We start from the raw sequence: 24266 nt of genomic DNA, 5'->3' as shown, positions 1-24266 counted from the left end.
CTTCAACTTTGTCTTAATCGTAATCACCAACAGTTCATCTGTTCCGTCGTATCCCTGAGGATGGAGGAAGACGCAGAGTGACCCAGACTAGCTCCTCAACCTGCCGCTCCATCTCCTTTTATGGGCTACTTTATTGCTTAAATGTGGGAATTAACACGCCGATTACACCCCAAATTTATAGCAGCCTCGATTCACAAAAGCAGACCGTCGGCGTAAAATGAGCAGGACTTCTTCTTGAAAAGGCCCTTTTATGAAACAGCCATGGCAGGGGAGGCTATTGGCGCCGAGCTCGGTCTATCATCACCGTGACCGCCTGACAGCTTTCGGACAGAGCCGCAAACAGCCCGCTGGGAAGCACATGGGTTGAATGCAAACCCAGAGGAAGAGAACGTGTCCGGAATGGCAGCCAAAGGTGGGGAGGGACACGACTGCGGCTTCAATCACTCATCCAAGGACACAGTTGGAACGCGTGGACCTGCCTGGGACCACCTCTGCTTGGTCCCTCGCTACCAAAAACCACATGTGCCAGATCCATCCTCTGCTGCCCTGGGAGACATCAGTGCAGAGCCGCTAAATTCATTACACCTGTCACATCCGTGAGGCGCTAAGCCTGTAAGACCTGTGAAAACTTGTATTTGTTGTTCCCATTTAATATATCACATGTTAATAGTGTTTAACTTGTCACATTTTCATGCCTGTACAAGCTGATAAGCTTGTCACGGCTGCTGAGCAAATTTGAAGCTATCAGAGAGTTTGGTGGCTAATAATGCCTCGTAAACTAGGTTGTTGGCTTACGTTCTGGGAGGGGCTCTGGTGGTGTAACCCCTGCAAGCAGATCACCCTGCCTCCCCAGAATATGACTCACATTCGTGGATCTATATCAGGTACTGAGTCAGGCGTTACTGAACTGCTGAATTGCAAGGGATCTGCTTGTGATTTGGATTTGGCCTTATTACTCTGGGTTGGTTGAGTATAATCCCTGGATGACATTCTGGTACCTGTCATCAGTACCAGTTGAAGGCCATTTGGTGAGCCCAGGCAAGCTTCAGCACTGGTACTGCCCATCAGAGACAAAGTGAAAGTCTGTGCCCCTTCAGAAGATGTGTTGGCGGGCACTTCTCATCATTTCCTCACGTAAATCATTAAATCTGTGTGCTCTGCACTTGGGTCTTTTGTGGTACCACTGAGGAAGGACCTTGACCTGAATTTTACCAGTAAAGCGTTCTGCTGCATAAACAAAGCTACTTTGAATAAGTGCCAGTTAAGCAATTATATCAATTACCTTAGAACCATTCATTTAATGCTAAGCAGAGTCAGGGTGAGCTGTCAGCCCATCCCAGAAGACAGTAAGCATGAGGCATGGGACACCCAGGGCAAGATGCCCCCCAGCTCAGGCCCCGTGGACACACTAAGGGACAGGGGACACCCAGGGCAAGATACCCCCCAGCTCAGGCCCCGTGCACACACTAAGGGACAGGGGACACCCAGGTCGAGATGCCCCCCAGCTCAGGCCCCGTGCACACACTAAGGGACAGGGGACACCCAGGGCAAGATACCCCCCAGCTCAGGCCCCGTGCACACACTAAGGGACAGGGGACACCCAGGTCGAGATGCCCCCCAGCTCAGGCCCGTGCACACACTAAGGGACAGGGGACACCCAGGTCGAGATGCCCCCCAGCTCAGGCCCCATGCACACACTAAGGGTAACACATTGATTCTCCCAATCTTCATGTTGCTGGACTCTGAGCAGAAACCCAGACAAACATGGTAAGACTCAGAACTGAGCTGGGGACAGAGAGTTGAGCCCTTCGGGTATGAGGCTGCATTCCTACCCATTAAGCTACCGTGCGATTAAAGAGGGCAAAATCATAAATAACAGCCATTACACCTGTGAGACGCCTGTGAGCAGCCCCCCGAGGTGTCGTGAGCGGCTTGGCGATCGATCGGTGCCCTCACTCATATGCGTAAGGAATAAGGTACTCTGGCTTTCCCCTCCCTGCTTTACAGCCTCTAAACGTGTTTAATTGCTGCCAACTGTGAACTATGGCTGTTTGTTTAATATATGGCATTTATGCTTAACGTACAGCTCCTTAATAGGCGCTCTCAAGGTATTTTGCCCATAAATAAGCCTGGATATAATATACCTTTCTTTACGGTATGGTAATGTTTTGGTCACAAGCCCAGATGTGTAGCACTAAAGGAATCAGTCTTGTGTTTAGCTTTCAATCAAGGCTCTTCTTATCTGTTCACCTTGATCGCAGCCAGGAATGACCTCAGGTGGAGTCAGTGTCGAACCCCCATCTGGGGGCCCATCTGGACGGACGTCAGAGCGCAGATCAGTCTCTAACGCGGCCACATTTGCACGCAACATCCCAGAATGTGGCTGAGTTACGCCAAATCGGGGCTGCCAGCCGGATGCTGTCACATGGGGCCCTGGGGCCCTGGGGCCAGGCTCCTGTGGGGAAGAGGGCACCTCGCACATCCCGTCATCCACAGAGGTAAAGGTTAGCGGATGTGCGTGGAGTCCCGGGTTTGTCATCAAAGGGAATGAATGATGTACATGAGAGGAGGGGGGAGCTTTAGACGGTGGGCAGTCCGAGCTGCGCTCCAGGGCCTGTGGGCGGGTCATCAAGCCCAGTGCCCTGGAGCAGCATGTGGCCTCCAGCTCCAGCGCCGAGCAGCACAGTGAAGGAGACGTGTCGGATGTTTCCCGAGATTCCCATCTTTAAGGAGACGACTGCCTAATGGCTGAAATGAGGTGGTAGGCAAACGGACATCAAGGCCTTCAGCAGCTCCGTAACCGGATGCTCTGGTGAGGCAGCGAGGAGCGTGGATGTTACCGAGTGTAAAACGTGGAACAAAGAATGTTCAGGGAAGAGCGATTCCAAATATTCCTTCGCAGCCATTTGCTTATGGTTAACATCTTGTAACATCTTGCATTTTTAAGTAGCTCCAGAGAGCTGTGGGCTGTTTATAACCTGTACTGCTAAGGACCGGCTGTTAATGTTGGTTGCGTTCATTTGTGAAAAGTGCTCATGTGCATTAACATTCCATTCAGTATGACCAGGGTTCAAGACCCATTTTTGTATGGGATGCAATGTAAAATATTTTTTAAGGGGATAAAAGTGAACATAATTTGCCTTTCATCATTTTCAAAGTAGCTTATGGCAGCACGGCTTGAAATCGTTGGCTAGTTTCATAACTGGGGAGAAATGGGGGAAGAAAGGCGGCAAACAGCTGGGAAATGGGCGGGAACAGGAAAGGTAACGCAGATCAAGGCTGACTCCTGGGTCCAGCCTCTGCCTCTCCCTCCCTGCGCTATTAACGGGCAGGATTTCACCAGTTCTGGCATCTGTGGCATCATGCTCCTAGGTAGGATCTGCCTTCAGTCAGACCTGCTTCTTCCTGCCTAAGCTGGGGATAAGTGCACGCGTCTGTGTGTGTGTTGGTGTGTGTGGTCCAGGTATACCTTACCTTGTGGGGACCAAATGTCCCCACAATGTGACGAATACACGTTTTTTTTTTTTTTTTTACCTTATGGGACCAGTTTTTATAAAAATCCGTGACTGTAAGGAAAAAAATAAAAATGCAAAAACTATTGTATTTTGCTTAGTTAATTATGGTTATGATTAGGAGTGGGTAGGGGTTACGGTTCCCATAGTTAGCATTAGCATTTTTCCCATAGAAATGAATGAGTGGTCCCCATAAAGATATGATTACACGACTGTGCGTGTGTGTGTGTGTGTGTGTGTGTGTGTGTGTGTAGCAGCTTTCGGAAGTGCCGGCTTGGCCCCAGCCCGTAAATAAACTTTACGCCCAGCGTTAGATGGGCTGCACTGCTGTGAAGTGATATTTATGTTCCAGCTGGGAGATGCGAGCTTCCTTGCCGGGGACTGTGGGATCTTTTACACATCCGATAATATTCTTGGGATCTCGCTGTTCAGTGCTGAAACTCTGAAACTTCTTCCGCTGTGCAGCCCTGTCCCTACACAGAATTGCAAAACCTGCCTAAGACCATTTTCATAACTTATATACATCAGTTTGTATTTCTAAATGAGGCCAGGTATCCTTGCATAGTCACATCCCCATAAAACCTTATTTTGGGCACTAGACTGGTTCAGACTGTTGGCCTTTGCAACTTTTTGCCACTGATTTCTGTCTACAGGGCAGACCGGAACAATCATTTTCCCAGGGGTACAGCAGGAACCCTGGAATGTTCATGTCATATGTGCCTGGGGGGCGAACTGAGGTAAATATTTCCATGGTACAACTATTAGCCAGTGCAGCCTGGGATATGAAACGCTGTTTAAACTCTAGTGTGCTGTGACCATTCTAATTCACTTAAAATTTTGAGATGAAAGAGGAATACTTTAAGCAAGGGGGGGGGGGGGGGGGTGGATTGGGGCACTCAATGGTAAATTGACCGCGTTTGTGTTGATAGTATATTGGGGCTGTGTCAAGTACTAGACTGTGACACTGAAACAAAGGCTATATCTCGGGTAGGGTAAACACAGGGTTTTACTTTCCATCAGTTTTGAGTAAAGCAGCTGAAATCCAGGTTCTTCCAAATATTACTCTGAAATACAGTGGATGTTAAGTTGCCGTTGTTAATGCTATGTAATTAAGCGGCGTAAAGCATGAAAGATCCTTTGGAGCGTGACTTTGGATCGCAGATTGAGTGGAATCAATATGTTAATGTTCCAGAAGTGCATCAATTTAAATCAACCAGCAAACTATATCCACAAAGTAACTACAAAGCAGTTTCGGCTTCCATGTGACAAATTTAACACGATTTTTTTTAACGCAAGAAGGGTCTCTCATAATGGGAAAAGAATTACTTTTTTCGCTGTCAAATGTACACGGGGTCGTTAACTGGACAGGCAATTAACATATCTGGAATCCCAACACTGCACTAGAAAAATAGGAACTACAGTGGACGGAGTGGGGAAAATATTTATCTACATAACTTAACATAAAATGAGAATGTAGTTATTGTTAATGTCAGCGTAATGCATGCAATTTACTCGCAGCACTTAAATCCGTTGCCCCGCTCCTCCATCACGCCAGTCTCCCTCTCCAGGCGCTCTGCCTCCGTCACTCTCAGCCGTCGGCGGGGGCTGCGAGGCGCTCCGACTGCTTTCACTGCAGCTGGATTCGGCTGAGCTGACGGAGACGCCGGGGCAACGGAAGAGGACGAGCGCATCAGTACCAAACTATTGCATTTGGGACATCATCTCAATATCTCTACATTAAAGCCGTGGGGGCGTTAAACTTTAACCACAGAAACATATCCTGGCTGGAGGGAAAAGAGGCTGATTCCGTAATATAAACTTTTGACTTTTTAACATATGTATATATAATCATTTTATTCTAAATGCTTTGCTTGTAATTATTCCTCATTGTAAGAAAATTTATCTCGATCCGCTCCCTCTTATAATTTGCAGATATCCCAGGTTTTATCTAGCCTATTTTACGAGGGTTATATAAGTCTCAGACTTCGCCGACAAACAGGACAGCTCATGATCCTAAATAGTTCGGTTTGGAAACGCATCTTTGGGATTGTGGACTATATCTTTGCGGAAAGATAATCTAGAACGGCTCGTCAATTACTTGTATTTTTTTTTTTTGCAATTTGAAGAACAGAAACGACATAAGCATCCACATCGTTTGGGATTGTTTGTATTTAATTACGCACTTCAGAATGGACGTTGTGGGGATTTACCTGTTTCAGCTGATCTTCATCGGTGAGTACTTCCTGAACATATATGGATATATAGGGAAAGATTGTCCAAGGGACACCGATGTGCTTTTGAACTAGGTAAATCTGTATTTGAGTATTCGATCTATCACGTTTTCTGCGAAAAGCTAGGCAATGCCACACGACTTTGGTTCTGAGGTGCTATTCTTCTGATGTTAAATGCGCGAAAATCCGAACACCCTAACTTGTCACTATATCGGATAATAACCAAGATAAACTTTACGTCCCATCATTGTGATTTAATTCTGTGTCTTACAAACGACCGTCTCCTCAATGCTTAAACAGCTGTGGGAATATGAGGAAATAAACACAAGCATGTCTATTGTACTTTTGCATATTTAAGAATACGCAGTTCAGTATTGCTTTGAATTTACAATAACTTGCAAACAGCAGAATGCACGCCTTATCGTTTAATTTATTGTGCCAGCGTGCTTTAATTGCGCGTTTTTCTTCGCAATATTTCGATATACTAGAAATTTGAAGGACCGTTATTATACTTAAATCAGTGTCTACTTCGGCATCTTGTGTGCACCTTTAGATTGGGTACATAAATACTTATAATAATTCTTATTGTCCGATGGTGTAATATAACAGATAATATACACAGAATCAGAACATAGTGATTGCTTAACATTAATACTAGTCTCTTTGGTCCATACTGACGTTCTCCAGTGGCCGTGGAAGGGCGATAGCTGTCCATGAATAGTTATCTCTTCGCGTAATTTTTCATGAAGATAAATGTGCTGATGGGGGACCCACATGCACGGGATAGTGCCGTGATCTTTACTCCGGGCTCAGAGCTTTTCCACATGCCTGCGCTGTGCCAGACCGGGCGGCAGCGCTCCTTAATTGATTTGAAACATTGTAACATGATTGGCATGTTGCAATTACACCCTCATTTAGTGAACTGCCGTCTATCGCTTTTGCGTTATTAGCTCGACATTAACATGCTTATTAGCAGTTTAACGATGTTCGGTTTAGATGCGCAGCCACATGTTGTAATGTCAGTTGCGGGTTGTACAATTATACCCTTTTTCCTCATTTGCACTATATATATATATATATATATATATATATATATATATATATATATATATATATATATATATATATATATATATATATATTTACTTCTTCCTAACGTAAGCCAATGCTTCTTTGTAACCCATTAAAACTGTAGTGAATACTAGTAGATATATCGGGCGGGAGAATAACTGTTGAATGCGTCTTGCCCATGCAAATTTGATTAATGTTCATTTTATTGATGGTGAAGTACAGTAGAACCAGGATGTCTGTTAATAAAACATAAATACAAGGACGGAGGGGGGGGGTTGATGTGGATGTGGCAAGTCTACACAAAATCAACGACCGCTGCTTTCGGAAACACAGTATTCACATGCGCATAGTGTGTAAAATACCCTTAGCGTCCATGGCACCTTTAAGGTTTACCATTTACGCAAAAGGACCGGGGCTTGTCCAGAAGCAAATAGTGTAACAGTCTGTTGCTTGTTTGATTTTCTGGGTTCACTGGCACATTAAAAATCTTCATAAATTATTACAAGCGGGCATAGAAAATGGATGGATGGGTAGAGAAAAAGCCATTACACCCTGTAAACCAGCCTTCAGTGCTGTTTCTTTAATTCAGTGTTGACGTCCGGTCATTTTTCTCGCAACTAGACTGCAAGAATGAAACGAGAAACTGGTAGTTTTAAAACTGGCTCGTTTTGCGGGTTTTTACTTGTTATTTTACCATCATATGAGCTTACTACACTTAACTATATGCTAGCATATTTCACTATGCATTGATTAGCTAGTAATTACCTTAACATGTGCACTGAATATATCGAATTAGAATGAAGGGGATTTTGATTATAATTGCGTGTTATCTGCTAACATTAAAATACAGTTGTATTTACATTCATATGTGTTCGTTTGCTAGAGTCTCGAAGTATTTTAATCCTACAGTCACTCTTACACTCAGTAGACTGTCATTCACATTTTTAGGGTCATAACAAGTCCCTGACGTATTATATTATTCTCCCCCTCCATCCCCTCCCCTCCCCTCCCCCCAGCACAATGCAGTGGATTTTAACTCACAGCAGAGCCACTGCAGCTCTCCATTACAGTCACCTAGACCCAGTGTAGCCTGCACAGGACCTGATGAGCACTGGATGTGGTCTGAACTTTTTATAGCGCCATAAAATGGCTGGGCCTCATTTGGACAGCAGGGGTCAGTGAGCCAAATTACCTGGGTAGGTCAAAGGAACAACCACAGCCCTAAGGGGACGTGGCTTTCCGTGAAACCCGTTTCACACTGCCTCCTGCTGGTCAGTTTTTCTCACTCCAAGCATGTCTTGCATTCATGTGAAGTTACACGGGGTCTGACTTTCGCTGAAAGCTGTAAGAACATACTTACAGTATCTATCTGGGAGATACTGAACTGTTCAGGATTTTGGCCCTCGTTCTCACTCTGGTTCGAGCACGTGCTGACCTTCACAAACCATTGACAGAGTCATCTTCTTCCCAGCAGGGTATGTAACTAGCATCAGGCTATTATGCTGGCCTTAGCGGTTTGTCTGCAAGGTGATGCAGTGTGTGTCTGTGTACAGCATCCAGGAGTGAGCAATGGAAAATAAACTTGTAAGCCTACCAGAACATTATCAGTCATTCACCAAGGTTCATGGGAACAATGGTACGGAAAACGTAGGTAGCACGGACCCACTGTGTTATGCAAATATCAATAAATAATATGAAATATGTGAAATACAGTGGGCCTAAACTGGGCTTGTGTTAGGGATGATTTTTTTGTGGTTTGTAATTTATGAAGTAGAACCTCTAGCTGCCTCACAGCTGCAGGAGAAAGGCATTATGGGAGAGACATGGTGTTATATCAAACATTCCACAGTCCCAAAGCGATCCTCAGCAAATCCTCATCCTACGGCAGAGAGCTAGACTGAATGGAAGCTGTTTCAGCAGGGATTCTAGATGGGCTGTCCTCTCATCACTGTGCTGGGAAAGCCTTGGCCCTCACTTACATAATAGTACCAGCTTCAATGGCCTTTAAGCAGTTATATTTAAACTTCACACTGCCCAGGAAGGCCTGCTGGCATCGGCGCCCTCTAAGTGCACCAAGGAGGTATTGCAGCCACGCTCATGTCTATTTCATGGACTTCAATTACTGGTAGCCCTTGGTGGTGGCACTTGATTTGGTGCCAAACTTCAGAATATGGCCTAATTTAAGTGGTAGGAGCCTTAGTGCAAGGTACTGAATGGAGCCGAACAGTCCATTGTGTTTGCTGGGGAGGTTTGGTGGGTGCTGACTTTAATTGAGAGGTATTCTAGTAAGACCCCCAAATGTTAGCAATTTCCCCAAGGCCTTTTTGCAAATCTATTTGGCTCCATTGTACTCACTTCCTCTTGTAAAATGAGCACTCATTGTGTAGTGTGGTGGGGGGAGCGGGTGTGCTAAAGAAAGATGCACCATTCAGTCACACTAAAGTACCATTTAGCTGGCAAGCACAACAGCAAGGGGACTGTGTGTGGCTCAGCAGGCTGAGCCTCTGCATCTCTGATCAGAAGGTTACCAGTTCAGACCCGGCCTTGGCAGCATAGCTACGTCCGTGGGCCCTTGAGCGAGGCCCTTAACCCATAACTCCATGGGTATTGCTGCAGGTGGCTGCCCTTCACTACCAAGCTTACTCTCACCTACATATGTGTCAGGGAGAGTTCAATAGCATGAGAAGTGAATTTCAAGAAAGTGCCCTTGTTATTACAACAGGTCCAGTTATCAGGGTTGGGAGTTTTAGACTCCAGGCCTTCCCATAATCCTTAGCAGCAGAAGTGGCTAAAGCTGATTGGCTGAATGTGAATTTTACAAGCTTAATGTTGTGCATTTTAGCCCAATAGCTTCATAGTCACTATAAATATAGCATTTTTTACATGTGTCTCCTCTAACTCTGAATGTGTTCTCACTGTGTGCTTGTACAAACCTCAGCGAGGGGTCAGGTGCCTGTTACGTAACATCTTTCATTCACGGGTTAAAAGAAATATTCCCACTCACATCATTACTGGAGCATCTTATACAGCATGAAATTTGAAGTGTGCCGGCAAATGACTCATCGTGCCGCCTGTCGATCTATTTCCGCTTTTGCTATTCAGAAGGAGGGCATACTGAATTTAAAAAAAAAAGTGTGTGGTCAAACTGTTTGTCCTTAAGCGAAACGGTCACAGGCATTCCTGAATTTAGAGAGTGAAATATTTGCGCGACGTCGGCATTTGCTGTGGAAGAGCTATTTCTGTAACCTGGAAAACCCAGCAACGGATTTTAACGAGTTAACCAATCATAAATCAACCCATATTTATTAATTACTTATTATTAGGGTTCCTGTTATCAGAGGCCAATCCCAGGAAGGACCAAAGGTGACATGTGACCAAAGATGACATGTGACCAAAGATGACATGTCACACACCAGCCACTGCAATATAAATGGCTTCCCTCCAGAAAAAAAAAACAATAAATCATGAAGTACAATAGATCCCTCTGGTTTACATGCATCATTTTTTTAAGACTTGATAGCAGAAGTGCAGTGCTGTACACTTAAAAAGACCTTGCAACATGTCATCTCTCTGGTAAAAACTAATTAAATGGTCCAAGAATATTACCCTGCAATACCCTCTAATTTTTGGGAGGCTGCCATGTGTACCAGTGGTTGGTATATCTCCTACACGATTCCTCAAGTGTGTAACGTAAATCCCCAAAGTAAAGCGCTCTCTTTACCCTAAGGCGGCCCCACAGTTCACGCCTGACTCTGATCTCTCACCGCAGTCCGCATAGGGGTCACGACCTGTACCAGGTTTTCCGTCTCTGTGCCGAATCTCAGGCCTCTGACAGGAAGCAAGTGTTGGGGCTGCTTTGAAATGAAACCTACAAGCATCACCAGAGATGGGAGTGAATCTCCAGAAGGCCTGGCCTGCTGTAACTTGACCCTACGTTGACCCCCTAGTGTATTAGTACTCTTGCATTGATTTTTTTTTTCACAGGAATACCGCCTACTAGAGAACCATTACTGGGCCATTTTGTACTGCTAGCTGGCAGAGGTGAATATTTCAGGTGCGGATTCTGTTTCAACCACCCAAGTGAGTCTCTGTGACCGTGACTCTTTATACTCAACTAACCCGTTTATACAAAATCCTGGTCTGCATTTTTACTTTCTAGACCTGAAATATCCACCTCTGCTGGCCCGTATCCTTGGTTAATATTCATTATTACTGCATCCATAAGACAGCTGCCCCATTCTCCAGTTCTGCATCTCCAGGGTGCTGTACTTTCTACCACGAACGATATCCCAGTCCATAAATTTCAGTTTGCTTCTCGTCCTTTTTCTCCCAGCACCTGATGTTGAGTATGAAGGTGTTTGAGTTGGTAAACGAGTTAAAATGATCTTTGATTCCTTTGCTGCATTTCAGTCACTGCTGTTGCCTTTCTCTCTGGCTCACTTTCTGCCGATTGCCGTCGGTTTCATCAGTATGTAAAACACAAGAATTATGGGATATCTTGTTAACAATCTTAATGGAGATCCTCCAACTGATCCTGTTTCCTAGCTGTTTCCTGTATAAAATGAAGACAAGAAATGCTTAAGACTGCCACATCTGATATATATATATATATATATATATATATATATATATATATATATATATGTATATAGATCAAGGATTAAATTAATTTAGCAGATCCATATAGCTAGGGAAAAAATGCCAAGCAACACGATTTGCGGGTTTTCATGTCTGTGCCCATAAAACCTATTAACTAAATTAGCTTTTTTACATTTTTTTTGCCCCAGGCAAAGGTCCATGTTATCCCATTTTAGAAGAGGCAGAAGAGGCAGGTGTGCTACAAAGCTCTGCCATCGGCTAAGAGACATCTTCGCCCTGGGCGAAACTGAGAAAGTTTGAAATGCCTAATTATTCGAAAAGGCTAATATTTAATGCTGTAGCTGATGCTGTTTCCAAGCCTCCTGGTAAACATATAAATAAAACAAACTTAAGCACCAGGCTTAGAATAAAAATAATTGCATCTGTTTAAGAAGCGTGTCTCAATAACTTCTCAACAATTTTGTAACAAAAGCACACATGATATCTAACCTGTGCTCTCTGGCACCTCCCTAGTGTTCGCTGCTGGAGGTTAAATGGAAATAAATGAAAGTCTCAGGCTGGCTCTAATGTGGAAGTAAAAGCTTGCTGTGTCATGAAGGGGAAAGCCTGAAAATGAGTTCTGGAGAATAGACAAGGGATGTAAGCCAGGCCATGTAAAAGGAATCCAGATTTTCAATGAAACTGTGATGGGGAGCTGAATATGATCATGTGTGTTATAAGTACTTATACACTGGGTGCAGCCTTACTATACAGTATGCGATTGCTTTTGTCTTAATGACATGGAATCAATAGCTCCCATGTGCAGAAGTCCATCAGCATGTAGAGACTCATCTTACAATGAGTCTTGCAGTGTTCATGCATCTCTCTCTCTCTCTCGCTATATATATATATATATATATATATATATATATATAGAGAGAGAGAGAGAGAGAGAGAGAGATGCATGAACACTGCAAGATATATATATAGTTTCATTGGAAAAAAATGGTGTGTGTGTATATATATATATATATATATATATATATAGAGAGAGAGAGAGAGAGAGAGAGAGAGAGAGAGAGAGGGGCATTAAATATCATTAGTTTTTGTTAAACATTTTTAACAATTGCAAATACAAGTAACAATACATGGATATAGAAGATGGATAATATAGAATAATGAATAATACAGAACTTCAAAATTTTGCAATATGACTCACTCTGCACCCAGACTCCCAAAGGGCAAAGTAAAACAAATATACAATTGATTCAGTTTCACTCCATCTGGTGCTCCCCCTTCAGGCAGTTTATGTGTAGCACAGTACACAGTACACAGCACGTAGTACACAGTACACAGCACGCAGTACACAGCACGTAGTACACAGTACACAGCACGCAGTACACAGCACGCAGTACACAGTACACAGCACGTAGTACACAGCACGCAGTACACAGTACACAGCACGTAGTACACAGTACACAGCACGCAGTACACAGTACGCAGTACACAGTATACAGCGCACAGTACACCCTCTTCAGTATTTCTCACAATTATTATTAAATTCAAACAGTTTCAATACTGACGGTTCCTTTAGAAATGCTCTCTTCAGGTTAGTCTCTTCCGCAGTCAACCTGCTGTATGTCGGATTTTTTGATGTCCGTGGTCAAGGAGAAGAGATGGGAGACTTTAGCAGAACACCATGATTTAGAAGCCCAGGCTGGACCTGAGAAGCAGCATTTTGCTATAATGGGAAATCCTGGGATATCGGCCATGAGATATCTCCCAATTTCCCTATTTTTTTTCCCCTGAAGAAAATGACCCCAAATGCAGTTTGTAATTGAATTTTCCTGACTCATTAGAAATAAAGCAATGCCACTGATAGTATGTGAGCTGATGGATGGTTAGTGCACGGTAGATGAGGCCCAGTAATTCGACAAGTAAACAGCCCGTACCGACTGGTTATCACGCTCTGGTTTGTAGGATAAGAGGCTTCCGGGAGCTTCCATGTGTGACAATGGGACGGGAAGCTATCCATTCCTCACGAGCTCTCCAGCTGCTCATCCCATCAGCTGTATGATGTCACAGCTTTTGTGCTTAGCAATGACCTGCAGTATCGGTTTAGAGGTGACAGAAACCAGAATAACAGTGTACTTATCACAGCAGCCGCCGCTATAGAGGAATAATGTGTCCATACTGTGAGGAACTTGTATCTACTGATTACAAAGCAAGAGTATCCAATTACGCTATTCCAAAGATACGAATATGATTCCTTTATAAAGCCGATAAGAACATTAATAATAATTAATTTATTGCTGCCTGACAAAAGCTGTTTTTGTCACAATGGGTTTGTTGGCACTGTGAGTGTGTTGATTTGTTCTGTGTGCAGAAGCTTTGTGCAAAGAGCCGACTAAACACCTATTAAATTAACACTGCATGGAAACGATGCTCTTTTAAGTTTTATTATATTTTCACTTGTTTTTGGGTCATGTGGTACTCTGTTACATAAGTTTTTTTTTCTCCATCACAGAACCACCACCTTAGAGAGTAATCTCTTGCCAGGCATGTTGCTGAACACAGTTGTAACAATGAAACAAAGCCGTGTGTTTTTCCCACTTGTCACTGGAGGGTCCTTCAAGCATGGCTGAAATTTAAGCTAATTCTGCCTAATGTGATGGCATGTTGTCACCATTAACACACCATTTTGTTGTACAGGGGACGCCCATGACCGCATTTCAGAAGGCGTTTTACCTGGGCTTTGTGCTTTTATTACATAGTATTATTAATGTAAGCTACGGATCAGCAGTGAGGGATGTTTTAAAACTAGTTGGCCAGTATGAGTAGGAGTATGATCACTCTTATTACATTACTGGGTACAGATAGGATCCCGAACATGGGTATTAGCTGCTACACACTCCATTTGAAATATTGATTTAAGAGACTGTTTAATATTTCCAGGACAAGGTGTACAGTGCCAAACTACAGTGCTGAGAGAGAAAGAGAGAGAGCTGCTTTTCAGCAAAAAAGTCAACTTTCATCCGGACGATCTTGCTGGGTTGTCATAAAAATAGCCCCGGCCTTGACAATGGCAGGCTTTCCAGGGAGCACTAACACGAGGCCGGATTAAAGGGCTCTGTGCATCTTCCTTAACTCGCTCAGTCAGGTTTTTTTGTGCCTCTGATCTGCCTGGTAAATGTCTTTAAAATCAGATTACGGTCACATCTAGAGTGTGATACCAACTGACTTCAGGTGTCTTTTTGAAGAAATTAAAAGTCTTGATTAAAAAGTGCAATAAGAGTAATGGTTTTTCTATAAGCCAAAAAAAAAAACGAATGCAACTTAAGTAAAATAGTATCCTCTACTGTTTGCCGACTATGCATCTAATCCTAAGTAATCTACAGTGATCCCTGCTATATCGCGATCCAGCTATCGCGCGCCCCTGCTATATTGCGGATTTTTCCCCAACGCGTCACAGTTCTCTATGGTGTGTGCATATATATATATATATATATATATATATATATATATATATATATATATATATATATAATTATTATTATTATTATTATTATGTTACTCATGTCTTTAGCCCGACATCCAACATCCATATGTGTTTACAAAGTGCATTTTAATAATTTTACATGTGTTTAAACCAACACATGTGTTTAAATCAAGTGGAAGACGTATTTTACTATAAAAAAAAAATTGTTGTTTATATGGTCTTTCTATATCGTGGATTTTCACCTATCGCTGATGGATCTGGAACTTAACCTGCGATAGGCGGGGGATCGCTGTACGTGCTTTTGGGAGTTGTCGCTGCAAATCTTTCATCGGCTAACTATGAACCACTGCCAACTTCTGTGTTTTTTAGCTCATCAGGAACTGGTTTGATGTCAGCGATGTCACTGGAGTAGAGCAGAGCGCGTGAGCTGACTGATGTAATCATGCCAGTTTTGTGTAGAGGATGAAGAATCCACACAAGGGGAGATAAGAAGGACCTTAGAGCCAAGGGATCGCACCTTCATATTATGCTAACAAGCTGTTCTTCCTGCATCTATTAGAGGATGCGGCCAAAGAGCAGAGGAAATTACTGCCACGTTACCGAGAAGACGTGCCAGAATGGAAATCAGGTTGGAGCTTCAACGATCTGTGATGTGATCACCCCAGTACCCCAGTTCTACCAGGAGAAGGGCTCGCTAGGCCTCTCTCACTTTTAGCGTCACCTTCAAGCACGGCGGCAATGACGTCAAGCTGACTCAGTTAGGGAGACCCAGAACTTCTGCAGGACGATCCCAAAGCTTCAAGGCACTGGGAATGAGTCCAAGCTGCGAGGTCTGCAGAGCTCCCACTGGACACCAGGTCCTGAGATCAGACAAACACACGGCGCAAAGGCGCTGTAAATATGATAGAGCGAAAAGGCAACGCACTGTTACATACACATACCCACAAGTAGTGGCAGGCTTTTCCCTGGAGGTAACCGGACAGCAGAAGTTTGGGAGGTTAAGCCTCGAAATTGAGCCATTAGCCTTGAATAGGTATTTTATCAATCGAGCTACATCTCCAGCATAGCAGGACTTAGCAGGAGCATCAAAGGGTGTAACATCGTTATCCACTGAAATACCCATTTTAGCATCATTGGCGCTCAGCAAAAGCCTGCTAACTATTAACAATTTGTTGATCCAAGTGGTTTCAGTGTCATTGCTCATTTTATTCATTAATGACTTTTTTTCCACGCTGGTTGCATCTGCATTTACTGCACACAAAGATTTTTCAAATATAAGAGTCTTAGCTACATATTTCATTTTTTTTGCCCTTGGGCATACTGTTAACTTTCGTCTGTCGGAGTTAACAAAATATTCTACTTTCATATCGTACATCTTTAGCATGGAGAACACTTAGCTTTTATACAGGTTGTCTCCAACAGAGAACTCTTTGTACATCTATACTACAGGGATACAGAGAATGCTGTACACCTTTATTACCGAGATCATTTCAGTTTCACACTGTACGCCTTTACAATGCCTCACTTTCACCAAAAATAGAATGGTACTCTTTATAGGCATTCACACCATTTAGTTTGTTTTTATATAGAACCATGCAGTTGCAGTCTCCGCCCTAAATTCCATTACAAATACAAGGGTAGAACATAATTTGGGCAATGAACTAGTACTTGGTTTGATGCTGAATACTTTGACTGACGTATCCCAGTAACACCTGTGTATCAGCTTGCTTATGCTATGCCCAGTGAGTGTTGGCCGTAAAGCATTACCAGATGTTCCTGGTAGCCTGGAGATCCCATATTCCTGTTGTGATCTTGGGATAATCACTCGGGCAAGGACAGCAAACATAACAACATTTGTTTGGAGGGCTTCTTCCATTTCCAAGCTTCCTGGGAATCTATGGAGGGCTGGACTGGAGTGAGAATAAGGACACGGTTCACTGGGAACAAGAACAATGTGTGTCGATCCCTAGTGAGGGGCAGGTGGATCGACATAATGATCAGTCTTCTCCTTGTCTTATAATGTGCATGTGGACACTGAGCTGCACACTTCCATATGTGCAATTAAGCTAACAGCTCGCTGTCTTAGTTTCCTTAGGAGCTAATTTCTTAATTAAAAGTTAAACTATTAAATTGGACATGCATCGCTAAAGGAATCAGGGGAAATGTGTGTAACAGCAATGTTTACGAGATTTGATCCTAAATCTGAACAAGATAAATTAGCTGCATCACCATGCACGGAGATAGCAGTGATCTGCGTCGGTATGCATGGATTATCTGAAGGAATCTATGCTGTATATTATTCATTAGTAGAATTGCACATTGCGTTGTATTGATGCATTCCTAATGCAACTCAGAACCTGAACATTTCCAGCCTACAAATCTACAGAACAGCTGAACGGAATGGATTCGTAATACAAATTTACACAAGTGAAAGCTAATACCACCGCAATCTGATGCTATCACAACACAGCGATTCTCATAGAAATTAGGACATTAGCACAGAGCGAATCATGATGCACACCTTGTGAGCAGGCAACCAGCATCTCTTTGGTTTTATGTCGCTGCCGCTGTCCAAACCCAGCAATGCCTTTACAGACCCTTTTGCAATAGAAAACCGAACCGAAGCTAGAACTGAACTGGAACTGGTCTTAGTTTGTGGTACAGCTTGGTTCTACTGTGCTAATGGAAAAGCACCATAAGTTCATATAACACAGCTGAAATGGAGGACTTTTCACTTTTCATTTTGTGACATCTGGCGAGGATGTCATAAAATGTTACAATAGTGAAATTTGTGCATGATGGGGTCCATCAGTAAAGACTGGACTTTCTTTGGGAGTAAATCTGATGGAGGACAATAGGTCTATTTTATGGTGTGGATAAAGGATGGGCGGGGGTGGGCGGGGGCACATCAGGGGCTCAGCGTAGGGCAGGTCATGCTGATACATTCCATCTGTCCCTTTGTGGGAGCAAGAGGAAACATCACTTAATATACTAGGCAGGACACTGTCGTCCATCTTAACTTGTTACTGTTTATCTTGCCAGCCTGATTTTACTTTTATTTCTCTTCACCTCTATGTTGTGCTGTCAGTGTAGGAGCCCAGTCCTCATAAGGCATAAAACGGGACATCCTGTACTGGAGAGGGAAGCCAGATGCCCAGTAAGCCAATTATTCTGGCCTCTGTCCCTATTTCAGGTGTGTTTGTTTGCCATCCCCAGTTGGAACGGATCTCACACCATAGAGGGGCATCGATTACCTCAAAACATCCCGGGGATAATGATTTAACACTTATGGAAAATACACCGTCCTCTCACTTTGTTTGCAGTTTTAATTTTAAGATTTAATTCCCATTTCCAGAGTTCACAGTAAGGCGAGGTACTATTTAATCACACGGTGTAGCACGGCACTGGACTAAGCCACCCCATTCCTGAGTCAAAAAAACCCCAGATCAGATGAGTGTGGGGTTCTGTCAGAAGGCTGTAATTGTGAGACTTTGCATCGCCTACCACAGACCAAGTAATTATCTCAGTCATAATTACCAAGGAGCTACAAAATACCACAATGTTTCTTCCATCTTTACAGGTATGACCCATTTATCAATTACGTCTTTGGAAATTGTGAAAAAAATCATTTGGGAATATACATCCATCCATCTTCCAAACCGCTTATCCTACTGGGTCACGGGGGGTCCAGAGCCTATCCCGGAAGCTATGGGCACGAAGCAGGGAACAACCCGGGATGGGGGTCCAGCCCATCGCAGGGCACACTCACACACCAGTCTCTCACACATGCACGCCTACAGGCAATTTAGCAACTCCAATTAGTCTCAGCATGTTTACCCAGAGGAAACCCCACAATGACATGGGGAGAACATGCAAACTTCACACACATGTGATCCAGGCGGAGACTCAAACCCGGGTCCCAGAGGTGTGAGGCGACAGTGCTAACCACTGCACCACCATGCCGCCCAGGAACATACATATCATGGTTAATTCAAGGACGGCTTGTTTTGCGTGTGCAGTTGTGTGAATAGACAGCCTATTTTTACATTTGAATACCATCTGTTCTGCAGAACTTTAGCCAATGACATGTTCCACCTGTGTCTCCATTCACCCACCCATTACACATCGTTGCTCATCCAGGTCATCACAATCCTGGATGCGTTCCAGCATACGCATGGCACAAGGCAGGGGGCCCCCAGGATGAGATGGCAGTGCTTCACTGGGTACAAACTCACACTAAACACCAGTTAACCTACAGCACATATTTGTATACTGTGGAAGGAAACTGGGGAACCCAAAGTACATTTCTGCAAATGCATGAAGAAAATGCAGAGCCATGCAGTCACAGGATCAGGAATGAAACCTACAGCCTTGGAGGTATGTGACCACATTAAAACAGACGGAGAATTCCACTTGAATAGCTTTGGGTTGGAGCTTGACTTTTCACTAGTAAAAACTGTACTATTATAGAACTATTAAAATGTTTAAATTCTTTTGGATAAAGGCATGTTGGCACCAAAGAGGAGGACACCAAAAGAGATGGTTCACTTCCGAGATTCAACCAGCCCCAGGCTGCGTGGTCATGCTTTTCGTAATTGCCATATAACCATAATAGAACTCCTTGAATATGGGTGGGAGTTCTATGATGTCAGTATGAAATTACATTGAACCTTTCATTTCAAGTGGGCAGCATTAACACTTATACAAATTTTACTTACATTAAAATATTCTGGGGGCATAAGAAACAATGATTGGTTCTGAGGAGGTGGGTCAAACCAACTAGAGGAGGTGGGGCCAAAACATCTTATTGACTAGTTCCACCCTTCCTTGTTGTTTGGACCCACCTTCTCTACACTTTGATTGGTTATCACTCTAAACCAATCATTGTGCCTTCTGCCCTCAGAACATTTTTGCGTAAAGTAAAACTCCCACGAGCAGCATTTACACTTAAGGCAGCCAGCACTGGAGCTGAAGTGTATGTACTACAGTTCAGGGAGCCTTGAGTCCTGAGCTCGCTCACTAAGGCCCCAGCACAGTTCAACACCGTGACAGGTCCGATTCCCTTCGATTGGCTCAAAAGGCAGGCTAATGAGGCGATATCGACCGGCTTTATCTCATTACAGCATCATAGTCATTCGTACTAACAAACCTCTACCGTGCCGACCTAAATGAGTTTGAGCTCCATTCTCACACTGGGCAAATACAATCTTCTAAAAACCATTAGCAATTTAGCAGTGCCAGTGAACAGAAAAAAACTACTCCCTGACAAATGGCTGAAATTCTCAGGCAATGTGCTTATCTCAGAGTACACTGTTAAGAATGCTGCCGCTGTGTATCCAGGTTCCTGTATAATCTTTTACAAAATCATGTATTTTTTTTTTGCTAGTCTTCCCAAAGTAATCTAGTTTTTTTGGCATCCTAGTGAATTGCTAATTTTGACCTCCTGATCAGCATTTGGTCTCTGGCTTCCAAGAGGCCCTCTTCATTACAGCAATACCGACATGGAAGTTGCGTATGTTGTTAGCACATTCCTTAATATATCTAAGTTTTTCAGTTCTCTGCGCTTACAACTTTAAGCAAGTGTCTCTTAACTGCCTCAGAGTATGCGTTCGATTGACTCTAGTAGATTAAGCAGGTGTACAGGATGGTGTATTGACAGATTAACTGACTGACACTTACTGCTTCAAGGAGGGACAACAGACGATTATTAAGTGATCTCGTGAAGTGGCTATCGATCGTTGTTTGAAGAGCAGGCAGAAAGGAATTAGCAGGGTTTCTGGATGAAGACTATCAAGTCCTGTGAATCTGGACAATACTAGCACATGGTAATGCTGACCCTGGGCCTCTCCAGGGGGGATGCTATTATTGACATGCTCCGTATAGCAGGCTGGTTGGTCCCCTTACTCATCACCCGTAGTCCCAAACACAATGGTTCGTCAGCCTCTTCAGCCTACAGCGTTGTCGGTGGAAACATGGACAGAGGGGTAAGGTAAGAAGCACATGCTGGGTACAGTGCTTTGCCACACCTGCCACGCCACCTCAGGGATGAGAACCTGAGGGCAGCCATGCAGTGGGTGATACCTCAGCCTCACAGCAGTCCAAATGGACCAATGTGAGTGTTTCTGGTGGCTGGAGTGCCAATCCTGCCATCAACCCCTACATTTCTCTGTAAATTGGAAGACCTCCTCAAAGAGCTGGATGTAGATTAACATCACAGATGTAGATTAACATCACACCCAGGACAAAGCAACTGCAAATTCAGGGCCCAACAGAGTAGGATTACTCATGGCATTCACAGGATTCAAACCAGCAACCTTCCGATTACTGGGACAGATCCCTAGCCTCAGAGGCACCAACCCACTACAGGAATTTCAGGTAGCAGACCTACTTATGAATGGACGGACCTTCAATAACAGGAAGTCTGCATAGCATTAGCTCCAAGTGAGTCCAGCAGGAATGGCAAAATTTGAAAGATGCATCGTAGGTCTCTCCATTAGCTCCATACCCACCATGCTGGTCCCTTTGTTTGATTTAGAAGGCGTTGCAGCCTGTCATGGCTAAACCATCCTGCATTTCACTGTGACTCTTAACAGTGCTGCCAACATTGTTCCATGTCCCGTCTGCCATTAACTTACTGCTACTCACCCAAATTCTGACTGACAGGTGTCAATAGCAGTATCAAGGCAGGAAATTAGCAACAGGAATCCGATAATGGAAGGAAATTAAGTTGGGAATGCAATTAGTAGGTGATTCAGTACAACCAGAAGAGTCATTATAGATTAAAAGAGCACTTTTAATTATATACAAAAGAGAACTGCAAAGTTTTAAAAGTTTTAATTATGGTAGGTATTGCGCTATGACATGACTTGACAATAAGAGAAGTTAATTTTAGAATGAGATCAACAGTCATATGACATATATGAGAACAAAAACTATAAAGGCAGGTGTTAACAGATGCGTATACAATAACATTAATATGGATATTTTTAGGCACACATTGATGTCTGCATATCTTGATTATCGTATATCATTTGGCATGTTTATGAAATACTCACTGTCTCTGTAAGATGGTATTGATGATATGGGCCTCCTGTGGTGATATGCATACTCGGGGGCCCTGAGAAAAGAATGTTAGGTCAGTGATCACTGGAATGATTCAGTCTATCAGGAATATGGAGTTCAAGGGTTTATTTGTTAGGCTACTCAGTTAGCTCCATTAGTGCTGCTCCCTGGCCTTGCTTGCTTGCCACACACACAGTATAAGATGGTGAAAAGTAGACCATTGAAGGCATAGTATGATGTAAATGACTGATACTGGACATGCAGTGTCAGTAGGTTGAAGGTCAACAGCTGCAGTGTGTCCTTAATGGGTATTAGCTGTTGGAAAAAGAGGGAAGAAGGATGTAGTAGAGTGTAATGTGTAGAGACTCATTGTCATTCTGTGTCTGTACCGACAGTTGCATCGATATCCAGAATTCCCATGCAGAGATCCTAATCTAGCCAACTACATGGGTATCCATGCATTTCCAGTTGTCTGGACAGGGGGACTGTCACCCCCAGTGTAGGCCGGCCCACAGAGTCTGACCTCAGTCAGCCCAGGACTTGACGAGCCTCCCTTTGGGCAAGATAACTAAAGAATTGTTAGATTTTACGCTTCAAGTCTGAAGACATGAAGCGTAAAACAAAATGTTCTTTCTGTCCAAGGACATCAATCTTGTCACTGCCTTAAGACCCTGAGCCCTAAAACAGAGCATTCCTTCTGTTAGCCAGCTTAAGTAAAGCTGCGCAAAGGCATCGGTCCTCCCGGATGCAGGTCAGGGTTCATTAGCTAACAACCTGGTAAAAATTCTCTGTCTGAAGTAATGAATGTTTAGTTTACAGGTTCCGGCTGTTTGCTCGCAGTCTTAGCTCTTCTCTTTGTCTGCCCACCGCACACAGGAAGATGCTCAGCGGAGGAAACCCAACTGAACTCAATGATTACCTTTTTCACCTCAGGCTCACTGAAATATTTACCAGAAAAATAGCAAGTAGTTCTCACATTAAGTATCTTAAACTTCTACGAACATGTTCTTTAGTCTTTAAAATGGTCTGTTGGAGACACTTTTCCAGTTTTTTTTTGTGTGTAAAGTTATCAGTGTCAACCATGCTGTGGTTATCAGTCCTTATCACTCCAGACCCAGATCCTGCAGCTGGTAGGTTAATGAATCACTTGAATGGGCTGGAGAGCACATGATTTTAATACTGGATGCATTAAACACTTTCCTTCACTATATGCAGGGATGGACATAACTGGTATGCAAGTACGCATTCACCTTTAAAAGCGATAGGCGGCAATCGATTGTTGTAACAGCGTGAATGTGTATGTATTTTATGTGCATTTGCACCGATATGACAATGGATTATCATGCATCGTAACCTTTATATGCTAATTCATACTTCATTTGCTGTATAGAAGTTAAAATGTACAATAATTTTGTGTCGTATCGACGCAAATGCACATAAAATACGTACGCATTCATGCTGTTACAATCGATTGCTGTACGTGTCACTTTTAAAGGTGAATGCGTACTTGCGTACCAGTTATGTAAATCCCTATCTATATGTCTCTTTAAAATAGTCAAACAAATGCATCAACGCTCATCTATGTTCACTGCTACATTGCTTGTCAGATGGAGATGTTTTACATTTCTAAATCACTGCAGTAATCAAGGAGGTTTTTGAGATTTTTCAAATGCTTAAAATATCAGGGTTTAGTGTCAGTGTGGTTTAGTGTCAGCCTCTGTGCAGGTGGTACCCTGCTTTATTGGGTGTAACAGAAGCTTTCATCCATGGATCCCACGGGGGGGACTGGAGCCTGCATGCCAGGCGGCATAGGACACCAGACTGCAGCACATCAAAGAAGGGCTGCCAGTTCTTCACTGGGCACATACACTCAGACATTATGGGCAATTTAGAGACACTAATTAGCCTGACTGTGGGAGAAATGCAAACAACCCAGGATGAATTCCACACACGCTGAGCAGGGAGGGATTCAAACACCCTTGGGACGTCCATGCAACGTCCTCGTCCTTCCTGGTATAGACTCCAGGCTCACCTCAACCCAGTACTAGATAAGCAGCTGCAAGAATGATGGATGTTTTATTTCTTGTTTTTGTACATGTTATGTTAAGGTGGTCAAATGATATTTCAAGTTAATCGCATTGGGTGGGAATGGGCTTCCAAATATTGTCATTACACTGAAAATCTAAATTCATAAAAAAGATGCCTAACAAGTTTTGCTGATAAAAGAGTTTCAAAGTTCAAGGTTTTTTTTTTTTACTGCAGATAATACAATGAAATTCTTATTTGCCTGCTTCCTGCAGAACATTCTGGAGA

General features: G+C 43.4%; 1 protein-coding gene across 2 annotated transcripts in view; it reads left to right on the top strand.

The window, feature by feature from the left end:
• Nucleotides 1-5092: 5092 nt before the first annotated feature.
• LOC125704436 (GDNF family receptor alpha-4-like) overlaps nucleotides 5093-24266 on the top strand; it is a 103315-nt gene continuing 84141 nt past the window's right edge. The window contains exons 1-2 of one of the 2 annotated variants that reach the window (XM_048969991.1): nucleotides 5093-5320; nucleotides 5644-5744. In XM_048969991.1, coding sequence (XP_048825948.1) covers nucleotides 5702-5744 — 43 coding nt within the window. In that variant the 5' untranslated portion in view covers nucleotides 5093-5320; nucleotides 5644-5701. Of the gene's footprint in view, nucleotides 5321-5638; nucleotides 5745-24266 lie in introns of both variants that reach the window. The other variant, XM_048969990.1, reaches the window with a different exon arrangement.

The sequence above is a fragment of the Brienomyrus brachyistius genome, chromosome 12 (assembly GCF_023856365.1).
Source record: "Brienomyrus brachyistius isolate T26 chromosome 12, BBRACH_0.4, whole genome shotgun sequence".
In the NCBI taxonomy this organism is placed as follows: domain Eukaryota; kingdom Metazoa; phylum Chordata; class Actinopteri; order Osteoglossiformes; family Mormyridae; genus Brienomyrus; species Brienomyrus brachyistius.
This window is presented reverse-complemented; position numbering and strand designations above follow the sequence as displayed.